At 33.8% G+C, this 19482-nt stretch overlaps 1 protein-coding gene across 1 annotated transcript in view; it reads left to right on the forward strand.

Annotated features, from left to right (window-relative positions):
* DMD (dystrophin) overlaps positions 1 to 19482 on the forward strand; it is a 1000055-nt gene that overhangs the window by 431981 nt on the left and 548592 nt on the right. The window contains 1 exon segment of the mRNA XM_031557153.1: positions 13713 to 13863. Coding sequence (XP_031413013.1) covers positions 13713 to 13863 — 151 coding nt within the window.

A 19482-nucleotide genomic window follows, 5' to 3' on the forward strand; every position in this document is an offset into this window, starting at 1 on the left:
TTTTTAAATTAAGAATTTCATTTTCAGGAAAAATCTATTTGACTGTCATCCTGCAAACTGAACTGTGCATCCCTCCTCCCTCCTGATGGGAAATTGCTGTAGCTTAAAGAGCTATTTTGCTATCACTCCTCTATCCACTGGGGACTCTAGCTTTGTGTTTCCTAGTTACAGGAGGAAGGGAAATGAGGTAGCTGTGGAGAACTTACTGCCGGAGCTTCCACAACAGTTAGCTGGATACTCTGATGAGAAAGAGGGGATTTTCAAGTCTTGCGTTTGCACTACAAATAAAGCAAGTGGAATCTCACTGCCTTTTTGTGAAAACCTATTTCAGCACTGTTTTCTACTTCTGTAAACTTTGAGTAACATTAGAAACAATTCTCTTGCTGTCAGTTGTGATAGGCAACATACCGTTGCTGGGACTGAGATGTCGGGTCGTCTTTTGGGGAGATGCTGCCATCTATTTCTGGTGGCTGCCTAGGCTGCTGTTTTCCTTTGACTCGCGTATCTGGCAAGTGGATCAGAAGAGCTGGAGGAAGGCTGTGTTACTAGGCTGGAAGTCTCTGAGATGCCAGCCTCAGGGTAGGGTAGAAAACAGAATTAATAAAGGCGGGAGACTTATAGCCTCTGTAGTATCTCTTGTAAATCCACTTGTTTTAATTGTTGCTCTTAAGAGCATCTCATTTTTTCCTGTGAAAGCTGAGTTGTTTGTTGTGCTAAATGCTAATAATCGTTTCATTCTCACAAAGAGGATTAGTATTAAAATAGATGGATCTGTATTATTCATGCAGAAGCATAACATCTTTCTTTATATATTGTTCACAGCCTTCCTCAATTTTCCTTCCTGCTTAAATGTTCTTTTCTGTAAATTTAATGAAATAATGAACACTGCTGCAGTCCAAGCTATCTAATTATGGTGTCCTGAGGAAAAAGGAAGACTTTCATGGAAGAGTTATGTCCTTATTCCAATCTCCTTAATTTTCTGGGTAAATTACAAGGTCTACATTAGACTCAAATAATTCTATGTTCATGTCTTGGATCCTGGATGTTTTTCCTAAAAAGTGTTTTATGACACAATATAGCTGTAGTCTCCAGGTACTATATCAGCAGAAAGAAACAGGCCAAATTCTATTTTGTTATAATTATTATTATTTTTAAGAAAGAGTTGTACTTCATTCCAGAAATGTTCCTGGTCTTCATCTCTTATAGTAGTTAATGGTTCATTTGCCTAAGAGAGGCATTAAAACCACTAATACTCTTAATGCTGAAGACGCATCCAGAGCCAGTAGGTGCTAACACAACCTCATCTACATGTTTAAAAAACAGGCAACTCCATCATGCTGCCCAGCTCCTAGTAATAAAATTTCCATAACTTTCTGCTGTGATGTAAGACTTAAAGGATTCATAGCTGTGAATTTTCAAACCAAAGTAGGTCTCTCTAAAGCTTCAGAGTGAGTTATGAAATCTTCACTTGGAGAAATACGCGCTACAGACACTCTGTATAGCATCATGCAGCTCTCTTACTTGTTTACTGAGAAATGAAGTAAGCATTTTTAAATGGTTAGGCCACAGTAGCAGCGGCAAAGTATGGACATTTTTATCAAGTCTGTTTTAATATATCTGACAGTTCAATTAACAATTATTAACCAACAGTATTGCTGGCTGAGACACTTAACAGGAAATCAACCATAACTACTTAGAAATCTATCTTTTCCTCTTCTGCGTAATTTCTTATGCATGGAATGTAGCTCTAGTCCTTTTGGATTGCAATTACATGTTGTTGTATAGGAAAGTAAAGGTTATTGTATTCAAATCAGATGAAAACTGAATATATTAATTATATTACGAAATAGAGCTCTAATGTCTCAATACAAAATTTTAATGAACCAGTAAACAAGCTTATAATATATTGTTAGAACTAATTTAAACACTGCTAATCCAAGTACACAGATATTCTACTAATTACTTCCTTTACTGTGCATGAATAAGTGCTTCTAAATTGAACCAGTCCGTTTAAAAGGAAGCTTTTTTTTTTTTTAAGCTCCATGTTCCCAGAAACTCTGAGTCCTAAAGGACTGACATATGGACTACATGTGAGATAAAAGTCTTGTAATATTTGAGCTGCTTTTCTCTGATAAATGGACTATGTCTGTTCAACTTCTATTGATTCTTTCTGTGTTGCTCTGTTCCCAGAAGACTAGATCTCTGTTTAGCTTCTGTATTCTAAAAAATAAAAATGCAAAATTTGGCTTCAGATAAGACATAGCTAGAGCCAGAAGTGGTATTAAACTTACCTATTACAGTCTTAGTCTGCACAACCTTACAGTCTTCTTTCAGTAGTACTCTGATTATTATTATTTTTTTTTCTCCTTGGTGATTAAAGAAAGGATGTGCAATTTCTTAATGTAATGCTGGCAGATTTTTTTTGTTCATAAAACAGGTAAAAGGTTTTGCCTCTCCTTTAACAGTTTTATATCACATCACCACTGTACTGTTGGACTCTTTCTGCCTAGAAAAAAAATCATGAAGACAAAAAAATCTTTGCATCTATTTCCCATGGTACAGAACTGGACGTAGCTTCACCTTAACAACTTTTAAGTATAAGCTGCAGAATCTGTGCTAGCTTCACAGCTTTGTTGCTGCTTGAGATCAATGTTAACAAAGGGAAGCACTGTGTGAATGGGATTATTTACTAAACCTCTCTTGAGTTTACTTGTTGACAGTGTTTATGCTTCTGAAAGCTGCCTCCAGAACTGACAACTTTTCTGGAAGTTATTCCATCCAGTCATTCTAAAGTTGCCTGGTTGAGTTAGATCAAGTGGTACTGCAAATGCATACTTGCACTACGAACTTCTCCCTCGTTTGCACCTTGGCATGACTTCAAACAATCCAAATGTGATCTAAGTTCATAAAAAAAACATCTACACTATCCATTGTTATTTCTTTTCAGTGGTAACAAGTTAAGGCTTCATGCTGCCTGTTCATTTTTGGTAACTAATTAGATGCAGGTACGTCCTTCCTTGCCTGGAGATATTTGCTCAAGTAGTCTATGGGCGAATGGTCTTTGGTCTCCAGGTTTGACATCAGAATGTTGAATGTTCAGATTGTTTCATAATTCCTCTTTAACTTTCAAAAGTAGCATATTACAAATTGTATAAGAAAGCAATGTGACTGCATTTCCCTTTTCTGCACTGAAAGCCAGCTAATTTCTGACATTAGTGTACCCCATATCAGAGTCGCTTCTTAGCAATCTATTAATCAGGAGTGCTTAAGATGCTAGAAGATCTGGATCACTTTGTCAGATTGATCCTAAACTGGAGGCTGAAAACTATGTGCTCCAAAGCATTGTGGAGACAAGAGTTTTGAGAGCAGTCCTGCTTTAAACAGTGCACGAAGTGACTGTATGCACATGGGCAAACATTTGAAGGAGAAATGGGAATTACTTGTCAATACTTATAAAATTCCTTTTGTACCCACTGAATATGTTTAAGTTCACAATGTTCTTGTATGAATTTGAACTCCTTATGAGCAGAAAACTTGGTGTAAGTAAAGTAATAGATACACAGAATTCTCTTTGTCCTTTCTGTGCCAGGTTCATAGAGCAGGAAGAAATGTGAATGCTTGCTTTGGATATTGCTAAGGTTAAGTATCTGTGCTATCAAGGGAATCAGCAAATATACATGACCCTGCATTGTCAGTATACCTGTATTTAGCAAGCACTGCATCTATACTATCTTTGTATAAATGTAGAAACTTATATTATCTGATCTCTACATTAACTGTAAAGGAAGACTAAAATGACTAGGTGGCTTTCTGACCTCCACTGGAGTCCATATGCTCAGATGAATCTCATTTGCAGTGGAGGTAGTCCTCATTTTGTGCAGTTTCTGAGTTAATAGTTTTTACAACTTCATGATCTAGAAAATTCTTGGCAACTTGTCTTCCTGATCAAGGTTATTTCAAGGTTATCCCTGCTTTGGCAGGGGGGTTGGATTCTGATCTCTGGAGGTGATCTCTCTCAGATATGAACCCCTGCGATTCTGTGGTTCTGTGATTTGTCAGTCATGCTTCCTTGCTACAAAACTTTGTAATCTGGTGAATGGATGATTAGAAATGTGATATAAATAGTGCATTATATACCACTTTGTCTGTATGTGTAGTCATATGCATGTTTTTATATGATTAGAAAGACAGTATACATGAGCATATATAAATGTTTCTATATGCGTATATATATAATACTAGATACCATAAGTCCTGTTTCTGAAATTTTCAATGTCAAGCTTGATGTTTTATTCCTTTTTTTTTTTTTAAGTATTCTTTTCCAATTATGTATATTGTAAACTCTTAACTGTGCAGACTATCCTGTTTCCAAAGAAAAAATCTGTTTGTGCCCCCTGAACTCATGCTCTGCTCCATGTCCTGCCTTCCAGCAGCCAGCCAGTTCTCCTTTTCTCCGGGAGACAAATGGAAATGAAAGACTGGAGGTGGAGCTAATTAATTGGCTAAATCATAATTTAATAAGTACAATAAATTATAAATTGATAGATTGCAATCTTACAACTCTTAGGTTAACTAAACTAATACGGGTAACTATTTTTTTACCTCTTTTTGGCCCTTTGTGTCTACACGCCTTTTCTTTTTAGATCTGAGACCTAAGGTTGAGATACCTGTGCAACGTTTGCTCTCCATTTGTAATAAATTTGATCCATCTGGACACTGTAGAGATTGCATTAAATTTAGTCCACTGTAACCATTTATCTGGGATGCCTGGAGATCCATGCTACCTTGGCTGCCAGTGTGGCAATCTAATCATTCTCCACTGAGAAGATCGCAACAGTAATTACATCTAAAAGCAGCACTCTGCCACCAGAACTGGTATGGCTGGGAATACATTTCAGAGTGTTCACTGTATTGCCTATACCACATCCATCAAGATTGCATCTTCCAAACAGATATACACAGTCAATCTTCAAAAACTGAAGGGAAAGAGTTCTGCTTTTGAATCAGTCTCAAGCATAGAAATGAAATCCACTTACTCATTTGCTGAGTTACACTATTGGATAAGAAATACAGAAAATATGTTGGTGTATATTAGCTTCAAATCAACAATGTGAAGAGGAATAAATATAAAGTCAATAAATATAAAGAGAAAATATAATTATCAGCAGCGAATGTATTTCCTGATCTCTAAAGAATACGTTTTTGTCATTAGAAGGTCTTACTTGTCTAGGAATATATTGTGTTGACTTGAAAGTTAATGACAAGGGAAATGCTTATTGGGCTTGTGATAACATGTAGGCACTTTGCTCAAGACTTCATAATTTAGCTCTGGGAGTGAAAGCAATCATTCTATTTTTCACATAGTTATCAAATTACTGAGCAGTCTATTCTCTGCTTCGCCTTCTCTAGAATGTAGATAGTAACATCCTGGTATTTACTCTTTTAGGAATTTCATAAAATCATAGAATGCCTGGGTTGAAAAAGGACCACAATGATCACCTAGTTTCAATCCCAGCGCTATGTGCAGGGTCACAAACCACTAGACCAGGCTGCCCAGAGCCACATCCAGCCTGGCCTTGAATGCCTCCAGGGATGGGCCATTCATAACCTCCTTGGGCAACCTGTTCCAGTGTGTCATCACTTTCTGGGTGAAAAGCTTCCTCCTAGGAAGCTATACATCGTTCAAATTCTCCATATTGTCTGATTTGCACAATCATACTTTCAAACCAAAATGGCTTTGGTTGTATTCATGATATAAGAACATCTAGCTTTAGAAGTTATAATTAAGAGTATCTAAGGTCTTTCATTTTTCACGAGACTGACATGCATAATTTAACTCAACATTTATGCAATAAGAGCAATAGATGGAGGCAAAAGATGCAATCAGCATATATATGTTTATAGAGAATATACGGTTGTGTATAAACATAAATAAAATCTCTGTTAACCACTCCCATTTAAAATTTCGATCTATTGCATGGCAGTACTTGACAGTGTTTTGGGACCACTCCCATTTAAAATTTCGAACTTGACAGAACCTTTCATCTTAGGTTCATCTATTTTCTACTTTTTCCTGTTTATTCTGAATACTACAAATACTTTATTTAACTACAGTAAGTGATTATTTACCAAAAAGCAAGTATTCAAATGTCACACTAAAAATATGCTGTACAGTAGGATTTTTGTTTGTTTTTCTATTGTAGTAATTAGTATCACAAATATTTAAGATATTTAAAATATCACAGATATTTAAGATCAAGCTTTTAGTTTCAGAAAATTAGTACTGTTTACTATATATTTCTTTTGCAATAAAACCTAGCAACAGTTACTCGGATTTAAGATTCTTGTCTTCAATGAATTCTCCAAGTGGAAGGGAAAAGGTTTTTTAAGTAACATTTCATTATTAACTTTCAAGAAAAGTACATCACTTATAACTGACTGAAAAACTCTTGAAAGGTAAAAATTAACCCAAATACAAGCACCAGTATTTTTAGAAGATAATGTTAAATCCTCTACTACTGCTACGATTTTAGTGATACTGATTTTCTTATGCCAATGCGTGTGTTTTTGGATGGATTTGCCACACCTTAAATGGGATAAAACGTGTATGCCTGTAACGTCTTTCAGGCTCAGGGAGTCAACAGTTAGCATAAACCAGTATCATCAGTTTTCTGCTTCTCCTCCTGCTCTGAAGCCACGATGCAGAGGGGCTTTGAGATAGGCAGTGAATGCAGAGAATTGAACAATGCAGTTTTGGGGGATACATCATACTTTATAACAGATTGAACTGAGAATTTATAGTTCTGTCATGGGAAATTACAAGATTTAAGTACTTTGTAGTAATTACAGGCAAGTACTTGGGAGACATCCTGTAATGTATGCCCTCAGTATTACACGTACTTATGCTCTGGGCCACAAATTCACTGAAATTAATTTTTTATTTATGAATTATGATATGGGTAATTTGGGGGAATCTGTTAGAGCTGTCTTCCCCAGTAGGGCATGACTTGTCATTTTCCAATCATTTTGAGTGTAAATCCAGGCTGTAGAAACCATCATTTGTTTTTATTCATTTAGTCTTAAAATTTATAACACATGCAATTATTACGAGTTTCCTCTAAATTTATAAGTTGCAGTCAGCACGTCCAGCCCCAAATGGAAAGAGAGGAGTGGATGTGCAGAAGAGCAGTCACCATGTTTCTGATCTACCAAGTGTTAGAACTGTAATGATGTACTGGTGTGTCTTAGTTAAGAGTACGGTGTCCACTGTTACCCACTGTGAGGATGAGATGCCTGAATGCCTTTTACATGCAGGCACATATACTAACTTGGATTTCTATGAAATTGAGCCACTGTTCTTTTCATGCTTTATTTAATATGTATGATTTCTTATCATGGCAATTTAATATAGTTTAACTTTGGCAAACTATTAAATTTGTGGGTTTATTACCAATTGCATTAATATATTTTGTATAAGGCTTTGCAATATGCTGATGCTTTCCCTGGGTCATGATTAATCAAGTACTTTTTATTTTCTCTGGAGAAAAGCTGTTACCTGCTTTAAATCCAGGTGCCTAAGCAAAGTTTGCTAAAATACAAGATATCATCTCTGCTCTGATGATGGAAAATCCTCTTGAAAATAAAAAGTTAGAATCCTGATATTCAAATTCATATGCATCATAAATAACTACTTAGTGTTGGAGAGCAACGTATGGTTAATGAATGTATAAACTATTGACATGTCATCTGTTAAAACCCAGCGGAGTTTTGGTATAATAATTAATTGCATTTTTTTTAAGTTTCTTGATATCTCTGACTTTGTAAAAATGAATTTGCATGACTAAAAATTAGCAATGACAGGCATGATCTTGCTTTTTTGTAGCCAGTTAAATTGTCTTTGTCTTTGGTACAGTGAGTGACACTGAATGTTATGATGTCAGAGTCTATGTGATGGGAAACTTACTTAGAGACTTCAGAGGAAAAAAATTCAATGCAAGTCAACATGGAAATATGTTTATAACTTACTTGCAAATTATACTGTTTATATTTTATATGTGATGCTGTTTTCGGGGCAGATGAGATAAATAATATTTAGTAGTAATGGGCAACATTTTTCTAATGGTTATTTTGGTTGCCATTTAGTTTTTTTATTTCTCATCAATTGCTGTTTTGTGGGTGAAAGTCATGGTATAGAGGTGTGAATAGAATCTGTACAGCTGAGACTTGTCCCGGAACGGATCTGTAACATACAGCAACAGCTGGGAGCAAGATCTAGATGTATTGGTGTCTAAAAAGTGATCACCAACGTGTATAGTCTAAACTCAGTGAAGATATGTAAATCTAACGCTCAAAAGACACAAATTCTGTGAATTAAAATGAAAACATTAAATCCTCTGAAAATAGGTTAGCTTTTCCTTTAAGCAGTTTTATTGTAGAAGTCACTGGATAAAAACAGGTTTTTGTGTATTATTATCTCTAAGAGTGGCCCTAAGTATTAAAGTTAATGCTTTCACATACTAATACATAATTATTTATAGTACTTTGAAGTTCCATGTATTAGCACAAGGTACTAATTGTGCTGAATCAAGTTGACAAATTTGCATAATTTGTAGGTTAACATTAGCATAATCCTGTGGTACATTGTTTAGCAACACTATAGAAACAAAAATTCACTGAATGTATTTACAGTATGATGATGAAGACTGCATATCTCTAACAATAATAATTTCCGTGATGTAAGCCACGATACTTAGGAAGGTTTAATTGGTAGTGTTCTCTTTTATGCGGGTCTGTGAAGGTTCACTAAAGAGGAATAGGTCTTGGACATTGATTTTGAAGATTATGAAGGAATTATTTCAAAATTTCAAGGAATGAATTGTAACACAGAAGCAAAGTGAAAATTATTTGCTTTAAGGCCACAAACCAAAAACCTTTTGCAGTCTGTCTAATGTTTGTGATTTTCTTTTACAGAGTAGTCTTTTCTTCCACCATTTTTGTAGCTTCCTGAAACTGGCAGCCTTGGGACTTGGAACATCAAGCATAATCATATTGATAAAGTTCCTCTGAAAGTAAATCTGAGTAAACATCTGCAAATTTTTTTGTGCAATGTCATGTGCAATTCTAGCAAGGAATTTCAGTTTTTGCTTATAGCTAATTTGATGTTGGTTTTTGAGCAGCTTTACCCCTCAGCTCCAAGTGAAATACAAAGATTCTGTAGAGTGATAATTTTTGAAGGAATAAGAGTGCCAGTATTTTTGTGACTTAATGCAAATTGGGCTGCAGATTATTGCAGAGGGAAATTGCTCCTTCAAGGTGGTGCTTAACATGTTCCCTTCTGGGATGTCAATGTAGTCAAGGTGTGCTCACTGTTTTTCACATGTTAATTTTAATGTACTCAAATTAGAGAAATGAGGCTACCTTAATTAGTATCAGAGCTTATGTACACTGCTTAATCCCTTTGCAGTATATGCAAGTCATTCAATATAGATTATAATGAATCTATATAGAACTTAATGCTTGGCTTCAGGGTGCCCACTTGTGCCTTCTTATCAAGCATATGCTAGGAGAAACAGAACAGTGTGACTAGTAGAAGAGGAAAGATATTGCTGCCCTGATATTGGACAGTCATCTACAAGCCACTCCTATTCAGCAGATGAAGAAGATGAGTGATGAGTGAACATCACTTACTTACTTATTTATTTTAGATCAATGATTTGTTTCTGATGGTAAACAAGACTGGCTCCCTAGATGAGAGTATAATTGCAAGTCTTTCCTTCCCTCCAAATGGTTTGGTTGGGACTCCTGAGGTAGACATACTCTTCATGAATTTTCATACTCCTCGGAGGATTTTGCTTTTTATGAACTCGCTTATGAATTTTTATTATCTGCATTCTTCTGTGCCAAGACTTTAACATCCTAGCAGCTCAGTGTTTGTAGTTAGCTGTTTTTGTGGGTTTTGAACGTACAGTATGCTAACAGGATTGCACATGGTAAAACATACAAAATAAAAATAAACATTTTAAATGTTAAAAATCTATAAAGTAGTGGTGTATATAAAATATTGTATTACACAGATTAAACGGGGAACCCTCACTTAGAAATACCAGAGATGGTCCCCAAAACAGAATTTAAAATGGAGCTGCTTCTGTCTCTACAGCAACATTGACATATCTCTTGTCAGTGTGACTGAGTTTGGATACGCCTAATCAGCAAAGGAGCACTAATTTATTTGTTTGTTTGTTTATTTGGGTGGATTTACCTGTCCATAAGTTCTCTCTATATTTTTTTTTTTTTTTACTGACGTATAATATTACTCTATACTTATACTGAAGGTAACAGTATTTGGCTTCTTGTTTTTTAAGACCTAATAACAAGCACTAATATTTCAACTTGTAAATGTTTACTTTTTAATAATTTTGTACGTGTGCTCTCAGTGCAGTTTTTCTCTTCTCTCTCTTTGCAACTCTTATAAGCCAAAGCAAATGGAGGAGGGATGGAGAGTGGCAAGATTCAATTTGCAAGAGCTGGAATGCAAATTCAGTGATAACTAACATCAACTCTCACTGAATTTTTGCATTTAAGCTGCTGATAAACTTCCTCATGCTGAGAAGAGTAATTTCATTTTCCAAGGAATAGGAGGAGTTCTGTTTTAATGTAGTGTTCGAAATGAGAAACCATACTGGACCAAAAAAAATGGATTTTAGGTTTTATTTTCTGGGTGATTTTCTTAAATGTAAAATAAGACATTTCCATTTAATTTAGACTGAGGTCACTGGTAAAAATGGGCTTTTCAGTTGTGTCTAGTCTGCTTCTGCAAAATAGTGTGGTAATTGAAAAATCATCACAGACATTTTAATAAGTGAATTAAGTGAGTAACTACAGTTCTTAACTGGATCAATAGTCTGTTTGCTTACAGTGACTAAGAAATTCATCATATGTAGCAGTTCTTGAACAACTCCTGTGTTCATCTGTAGCAAACTAGGGCAGTCGTAAACATTACCAGGGAATCTTAATGTACCTCTTCCCAGCAACTCAAACATTTTAAAGAGTTTTTTACTGTGATTATGGCCAAGTTTCAAAAGAGCAATGAAAACTAGACAACATTGAAGCCAGTGGTTCGAAAACTGTCACATCTTCACTTGGCATACCTTTATGAAGAGAGAAAAAATGTAAAGGACACAATTGATAGGGCAAAGGTGGAAGCAAATACCTAGCCATCTGAAGAGGGTAATACTATATGAAAGGAAGAAAATACATTAGAAAGCTGTGGTGATTACAGCTTTTTTTGTAGGACGTGTTTTCAAATGAAACTGTTCTCTGTGTTCAAAGAAAAAAATATTTTGAGTCCATGCACTCTGATTGTTCTTGAAAAATGTTTTGTAGTACTCAACCTGATGGCTCAACAGCAATTTTCTACCAACTACTACTGTGTATAAATTATTATGTATCTGTATCTATTTTTTATTCTTAAATAGATACAGGTTTTGCACACTTCATTTAGTTATTTTTATTTGGCCCTTTCTGACAATTTCTTTGTTATTTAGGTCTGGTTCCCAAAATAAAATGAATGAATGTATGAATGCTATTCATGTTATTGAAATAACAGCCTCACAATATACCAAAAACTTAAAACAGCTTGCTTTTATGGGGAGCAGAGATTTCAACTTTTGTTGAAAGACAAGCTTATCCTTAAGCTGAGGATAACCAGTTCAATAAACCAGTTTTTATACTTGCCTCTTTTTTTTCTTTCTATGTATTTATTGGTTTTAATTAGCAAGATTGTGTATTCTGAAATTTGTGAAGAATTTTATTTGTCCCAGGCTGCATCTTTCTCTATCTGTCACCACTTTTAAAGGTATTGAGTGTATTAATGTGGTCAGGTCTGAGCACTGACATCTTCTTTGATGTGGCTTCAGCAGACAGGCAGCCATATTAAATTTGAGAGAATGAAGATTTCCTGAACTATTCTGATAGTTTGTATCTGTTTTCATTCAAGTTTACTGATCACATTGTCATTTAGTTGAGTAATTTGAAGTATTTGGTATATTTAGACTGCATAGGACTAAGGAGCAACTATTTTAAATTAAATATAGGTTCTAGTGTTTAGCAGCTATTAACCTTAGGGCCATGAATCAGATTGTGCTTGAGATATGAAATGAGTTGATTCACAGATGGATACAGGTTAGTTTGCTGCTCTTCTATGCAAAATTTAATTTACAAGAACTCTGCGTCTACTCTTATTTTAAAACTTTTTTTTAAGTGTTTTAATTAAAAAAAAATTCCATTCCTGCCCATTTTATGAACAAACTGATAGAGTAGTTTTATCTAAACTTCCTAAAGCGATTAAACACTTTTTTAGGGGAAAAAAAATATATATATATAGTATTATCTGTCTCTTTTATGTGTTCTCTATCTCATAGTCAGTGTACAAAAGTATAAAGTTGTTGTTTCGCTGTTTGCTAGTGCAATTCTGTTTTGTATCTTTATCAAAAAGGGTTACCATGAGTAAAAAATTCTCTACGTTATGTAGATGGTTAGAAGGGGTATAGTGCTATTCACGTTGTATGGTATTACAAAATTTTAAAATGTGTGAACCAAATTGGCATGTGTAGCTCATAGAAAATGGAAAACAAACAAACAAACAAAAAAACCTTACATTTTCTTCTATTAAAAAAAAAACAACATACAATAGAAGAGATGGTCTGTATTTCTGTTAGCAACCTGGCATGTTTGGTGAAATAGTCTTTCACATTCTAACAGTCATATAGTTTGTGTAAAGTTAATTGATCATCTTTGTCGCAATCCTTTAAGTACACTCAAAAGCCTATTGTAATCCTATAAAAGAGGGTTATTAAACTAAACAACAGTAACATGTTTCATGATAATATGCTAACAGAGCATTCTAGCTAATCTCCTCAACAGCAATCCAAAACGTAAAGTAACTGCATTCCTTATGACATGGGCCATCTGCAAAATAAACAAACTCTGTTTTAATTTCATGTCTTTAGTACTTCTCAGGGCCCTTGAGCAAACAGATTGACTAGTCACTGAACAAAAAATACATTAGATATGCCAAAGCACTATAGGTACTTACGTGATCTTATGTGTAGTGAACTTCTACAGTGCAGATGATAGTAACAATTTTTTCATCTTTACTTACTATACAAAAGCTGGATTTAAATATCTTTTGTTTCAAGCATCCTTGTATTTCAGGCATTTCTATTTTTGCATAACAGTCTTTACCAAATACTCAAATTTAAGTAAAATATATATAAAAATATTTATATATACATGAGGGGTTAATAAAAATAAAGTGAGAATACTTCCTTTTCACTCCGGAAGTGAAAATTCCTTTGAAGGATGTTCCATTTTCTTTTCAATAAGTATAGATGGACATTTGTACCCTCTGGGGAGGCACACAGTAAAATTGGAGCAGAATTGTACTGTATGCCTAGGATTCTGAAAACATGATATGACCCACAGAATTTGTCTGAAACATCAAAGGAGTTTAAAAATTGATAAGACACTGATTTTTAGCACATGTGCTTAATGATGCCGAAGTACTACCATGTTTCCATTTGATATAACTGTTAGGAATGTTAATCTATGGTGCCAGCAACAATACAGGAAATTTAATCTGAGACATCTAACATTTTTTCTTTTTCCTACAGTCAATAATTATTGTTACATTATTTCATCTTTTATGCTTGCAGACGCTTTGACAAATCCATGGAAAAATGGCGACTTTTTCATTGCGAAATGAAAAGCTTCAATGAGTGGCTAACTGAAACTGAAGAGAAACTGTCAAGAGCACAGATAGAGGCTGGAGATGTGGGTCATGTGAAAACCAAGCAATTTCTCCAGGTAGGATTTGATCAACTCTTTTCCTCTTGTCAATAATTAGATGTTTGCTGGTCTGGAAACTCCATAGTTTTGCAGTTCATTTTAGGTGGATTTCTAGTGTTAGTAGCTATTTTGGTAAGGTATTTCTGTTGTCTTTATTAACTAGTTTGTTTTAAAATACATTTAGAGTAATAATAATGATTAAAAAAAAGTTAAGGAAAATATAACATGTTGTACTGCAGTACTTCCATAGATACAGACTCATTTGATCTTCATTTGACTGATTTCCATGTGATATCAGTCATATACATGATTACATGTATATATACATGATTAGCAAAAATATCAGGCTTTATTTTTAAATCATGTGTAAGATATGTGTTTAACAACTGAGCTGTAACATAAATATTTCATGAATTGTGTCTTACACGTACCTTGATATTTTGCCTGTTTCATGTTTTAATCAAAGAACCTTGAGGATGCATTTTGTCAAATGCTGTGTGACAGAATAGCCACTTAGTTCCTATGTGTCCAGTTCCAATTTGTATGCTTCTCATCTTGCAGGCTCTTTGAGCATCATAAGGAAAATAAAAAACTCTAGTTTCTGGTTATTTCATTTCACTCTTATATGATTGAAATGGTAATGGATTTGAAGAATTAATTCTAAACTGATGTTTTGCAAGTTGATAGGTTCAGCTGAATAAAATGGCTTGACTAAGCTCAAATTTCATGTTATAAATTACTACTGGTGCATAAGAAAAAAAATCACTGTTAAACTAATCATCATTTTTACATTGAATTGCTGGATTGAATTACTGGATTTATGGTTGAAGGTAGTTAGGTCTATGTAATATAAAAGGTACAGCTTTTTATCTAAATTCAGGAGAACCAATCCTTTGGGCTTCTACTCATTTTTGGCCTACAGATTTTGTTTGTTTGTTTTGTTTGTTTGTTTATTAATCTTTTCTTTTGGATTTTAATATTTAAAGATGCCTTTTTTAAGCTATAGGCTGCTATTTCTTGACTGCGAAACTGCAGAACTGAAAAAAACAAATTGTGCAGTGCAAGCACAAGAATTGCTGTTAACTGTTAGGTAATACTGAAATAAAGCTGAAAGAAGTTACTAATTGGTAAATATTTTTCTATGAATTACTGTTGTGACTTCGAACACTGAGTAAGTCTAAAATCTGACTGAAAGAAAAGCAATAGAATGTTATCGAGGCATTAAAGATGCTTTCTAAAACATATACAAAAGGTAGTGGAGATCATGTCTATTTCCAAGTCATTGAAGTTTTGTCTCCCTTTCTCTGTCGCACAGTTTTATGTATTTCTTTGAAAAAGTGATAAAAGAATAAACTAAGACATGCGTATGTGACAGATAGTAATATTGTGGCACAAAGGCTTACCCTTTCCTCTGCTTTGCCTTGTCTGTTCAATCACATTTCTAGACACTATTCTAGTATCCATGAGTAGCTTGAAGTGTACGCTTACAACAGTGGAAAGTGTTTCTTCTTTTTTTGCTAACACCTTTCTAAAATGACATTTTTCCTCTATGAAGGGATTGTTCTTTGAGGGTGTCCAGATCCAAGTTGTGTTACAGGTGGTTTAAATGCACGAGGTGTGTTAGAATATTTCACAGTCCCAACAGATTAGAAACTTTATTTTCTTATCCTAGTAGAGAAAGAAGCTCATGTTGAATTGAATATCAGTCTGTAAGACCTTGACATAATGCCCTGAAAGCTTAGATTTTATTGTAAACGTATTTCCTTCTGTTCTACATTTTTCTTTTACCTAGCCTCCTCAGGTTATCCATTTGTTATTTTCCTATGCATTATATGAGATAGATATTTATTTTTTATATATACTTAATATATAGGAACAATGCAAGTATTTGAACATACGCTATTAGGGTGGATTTCTAACAAAATTTAATATTGGCAATCCATCAAGCTTTTCTTTCTCTTTCATTTTCGACTGTGTTAGACATCTCAAGAACTCATTAATTTATCTACCTAAAATCTCATTTAGTTCAGTACAAAAGCCAAAATGGCATTTTTTAAGAACATTCGCATAACTTGTAAATATTACAACTAACTTCAAGAATGTAATCGAGTGTTAGGTAACATTTATTTGTGAAAGTGTGTTTAATCTGAAGTTCATTGGTACAGTTCCCTTTGTCTCCATCTTTATTTTGTTGATTAGCATAAATAATCTGCATCTCACATGACATACTTGTTGACAACGCTTTGCATCAAGAAAGTCTCTTGTTTGAAAAGTATTAGGCTTCTTTGAGGCAAAAGAGATCATTAGAATTTCCATTAGATTAAACAGTTAAAACAGCTGAGCATTTTGATTTACTAGATTAGCAACTTGTTTAATTAATGAGAGTGTGCTGTTTAGTGAACCATATTTAGAATTAACAGGATTTGCCCAAAAATTCTTTCATAAGCAATTGAACAGTTTTGAATTCAACTAAAACTGTTTTAGAAAAAAATACAGAAAATATTCAGATGTGTATTGCTATTTCTAGGCAGGAATATTTTGGAAAATAAAAATTAATGTGTTCATTGACATTCAGTTACTACATAGAGTAAAATATTAATGTAAAATGAAACAGTCAAAACTACAATTAGGTGATTATGTTGATATAGATTGAGAGATTAGGGTTTTTTTTGTTATTCCTTTTTGCTACACAGTGCAGTGGGATGATATTATACTACATTTATTCATTATCTATCAGGCGAACAAAATCTGGTAAGAGAATTGTTATTTTCAGATCATGAATACTTAACTACTGTTATTGCAAATTTTTTGCTGTTTAAAAAAAATCATTTTAAGAAATTGTAATTGACTTTTTAATTAGGAGACACAAGCTTTAAAGAGACGTTTTAAAGATAGCACGTCATATAATCCTTTTGAAACATATTGAGCTCTGTCCTGAAAGTAGTTAAAGATATATATTTTTTTCTCATTACTGTGGCTGAAAGGATTTTCTGTCTTTTCACTGCTTAATGTGTGGGGACTTCACTTCTTCAACTTCCTCCATTGGCATTTAGTTTATACACACTTACTATTGTGCCAAGACCAAGACGTAGCTCAGTTTTATCTACTCCCTGGTCTTTATTCCCATCTGTTCTCATGGTCCGCAGTCATGTCACCAGTGGGATTTCATTTTGGTAAAGTACAGCTGCTATTTTCTAATCTGCTTTCATATGATAGCTGGAGAACTTGACTCTTTCTTATATGCCTGTGCCTCTTTCTGGAACACAAGATCTCAAAGTACTGTAGTTCTGACAGTGAGGTTGTCTTGTACCATCATCAGGGTAGCTCAGGTATTATGCTTTATGGTTGGATCTTACTATGGCTGGAAGTTAAAGTACTGTTTGCCATCATCTTGTGGTCTGTCATGCAGCTTCTATCTGTATTCATTTCAAATGCATAAAACCAACCAACAAAAAAAACACCATGTAGGAAATTAATGCCATGCTAATGTGGATGAAAGAGGTAGATAACATTTAATACGATGGTATCTGTTTGACTGCAGGAGGGCATGGTTTTCAGATGCCATAGAAAAAAATGCTAAGAGTTGCAGAAATGAATTCTTTGAAACTTTGAGAACTAGACAATAAAATTAAGTAAGTTCCCAAATCATTATTTGGGAATTTAAATGTATGTTCTTATTTAAAAAAATGCGTACAGGTCATACAGAATATTTGCTCCTTACACAGGAACAATTAAGAATTTGGCTATTTCGTATCTACTCTGAGGACTCAGGTTTAATGTTATCATTTTGGCTGCTGTTGTTTTTTTTTTGTTTGTTCAGTTGGTTTAATGGTAAAATAATTAACTCTGGTCATTCAGAGCAAGGGCTGGACTTTATACCTTCTTTTCTATAATTTACATGTTTCAAAAATATTCCTTATAGTTATTAATTTCTAAATTACTGACCTCAATTTATACACATAAATATCAAGGATTCTGTTTAGTTTTGAAGGTCACAGGTGACCTTAAGACCAGTAATTTTTTGAAACTTTGGGGTGTTGGGTTTGTTAATTATGCTTTGCCCTCTGAGCATACTGTGGTTAGTGAAACGGTTTGTAAGTTACATGTCTCTCTTAAATTGTTCACACATTGAATTGGTCAGAATAAATGTTTTCACATACTTATAAAAGTCTGTAACAGAACGTGAATGACTCGTACCTTCTTTAGACCTTTCTTCCCTATAATGTCAGAAACTTCACATTGTTTTCCTTGTAGATGTTGGAAGCAAAAAAATCCACAAAGAATCCAGGCTTCAGTACTGAAAGTCATGGTCATGCTAATAATTCTTCTCTTTTATATCTAAATTGGATTATATGGATATTGATGATTTAATAACCACTACATTTAAACAGTTATTTCTGGAATGTAACACAAATGGAATCAGAGAATATGGGAGAAAGCAAATGTTTCAGTGCTTGAGGCCACACATTCTCATACCACAAAAAAAAAAAAAAAAAAAAGTGGCAACTGAGTAGATGGCTTGTGCTATCTTTTCCCAAATGTAAAACTTGTAAAAATAAAATATTGTATATAATGATTTTGGATTTCATCTTATACATTTTGTGTTTTAAAGTTCTATCTGTACAGTGCAAATAATCCCTGATTTTCCTTGTTCTGTTTGTCTCCTTTTGAATCCAAATGATTCAGTTTTGTCCATTTGAATCAATTTTGTTTCATCTGGTTCAGTTTTGAATTGTAGGTTTTTTGACGCTATGCATTAATTTCAGAGAAATAAGGGAAAATAAATCAAAGAGAAGCCAATTTGGCTTTCCCCTCCTTTTTTCAGCATAGTCTTTAATTAGAAAGGTTATGGTATGTATTACAGTATTTGTCTCATTGTGAGTTCACATATAGCATTATTTTAGAAGGAGTGTATTGTTGACTAATATTTCATTAACAGTAAAAGTATACAATGGCTTTGAAATAGTTTCCAGTGTCTCGATGTTTTTGTTTTGTTTTGTTTTTTTTCATAAAGTTCTTACAATTTTCACATCCTTACAAGTAATACATTTTTGGATGTATGAAACTCCTAAAACCCTTCCTTTGCTGTTAAATGATTCCTCACATTTGTTGTTGCTACTAATGGCGATGATGTAATGTTGAAATAGTTTATCCTGTATTTGTAGTAAAGATATTTTATTGTCATATCAAGCTATGAGAAGCATTGCCTTGTAATTATAACAGATATTTAATTTCTTCCCAACTGCATATGTTTCTATATTATTCTTCATTCCTTATTTAATGTATCCCATTAAATTTTTTTACACAAGTTGTTGCTACTGGTAGTGGGACATTAAGATACCAGAAGAAATAACAAACTTAAAGATGTTAGTGTGATTCTGCTAACTCTGGCATCAGTAGTTAAGAATTTATAGTTCATATTCAGATTTTGTTGTAAATCCTGGCATTGGTTATTCAAATAACCAAGTTAAATCTTGTTAAGTATGTAATTTTGATGAATTTTTCAAACATTTTATTATGAAACTCTTTTAAATAATTATTAAGACAGAGATGCAAGAGATGTCTTTTTTTTTTTTACTTTTCCTTTTTCTTTTTTATATCGTTATAACTTCGTATAATGTATGCTATACGAAGTTT

Source organism: Meleagris gallopavo, chromosome 1, assembly GCF_000146605.3.
Source record: "Meleagris gallopavo isolate NT-WF06-2002-E0010 breed Aviagen turkey brand Nicholas breeding stock chromosome 1, Turkey_5.1, whole genome shotgun sequence".
Classification (NCBI taxonomy): domain Eukaryota; kingdom Metazoa; phylum Chordata; class Aves; order Galliformes; family Phasianidae; genus Meleagris; species Meleagris gallopavo.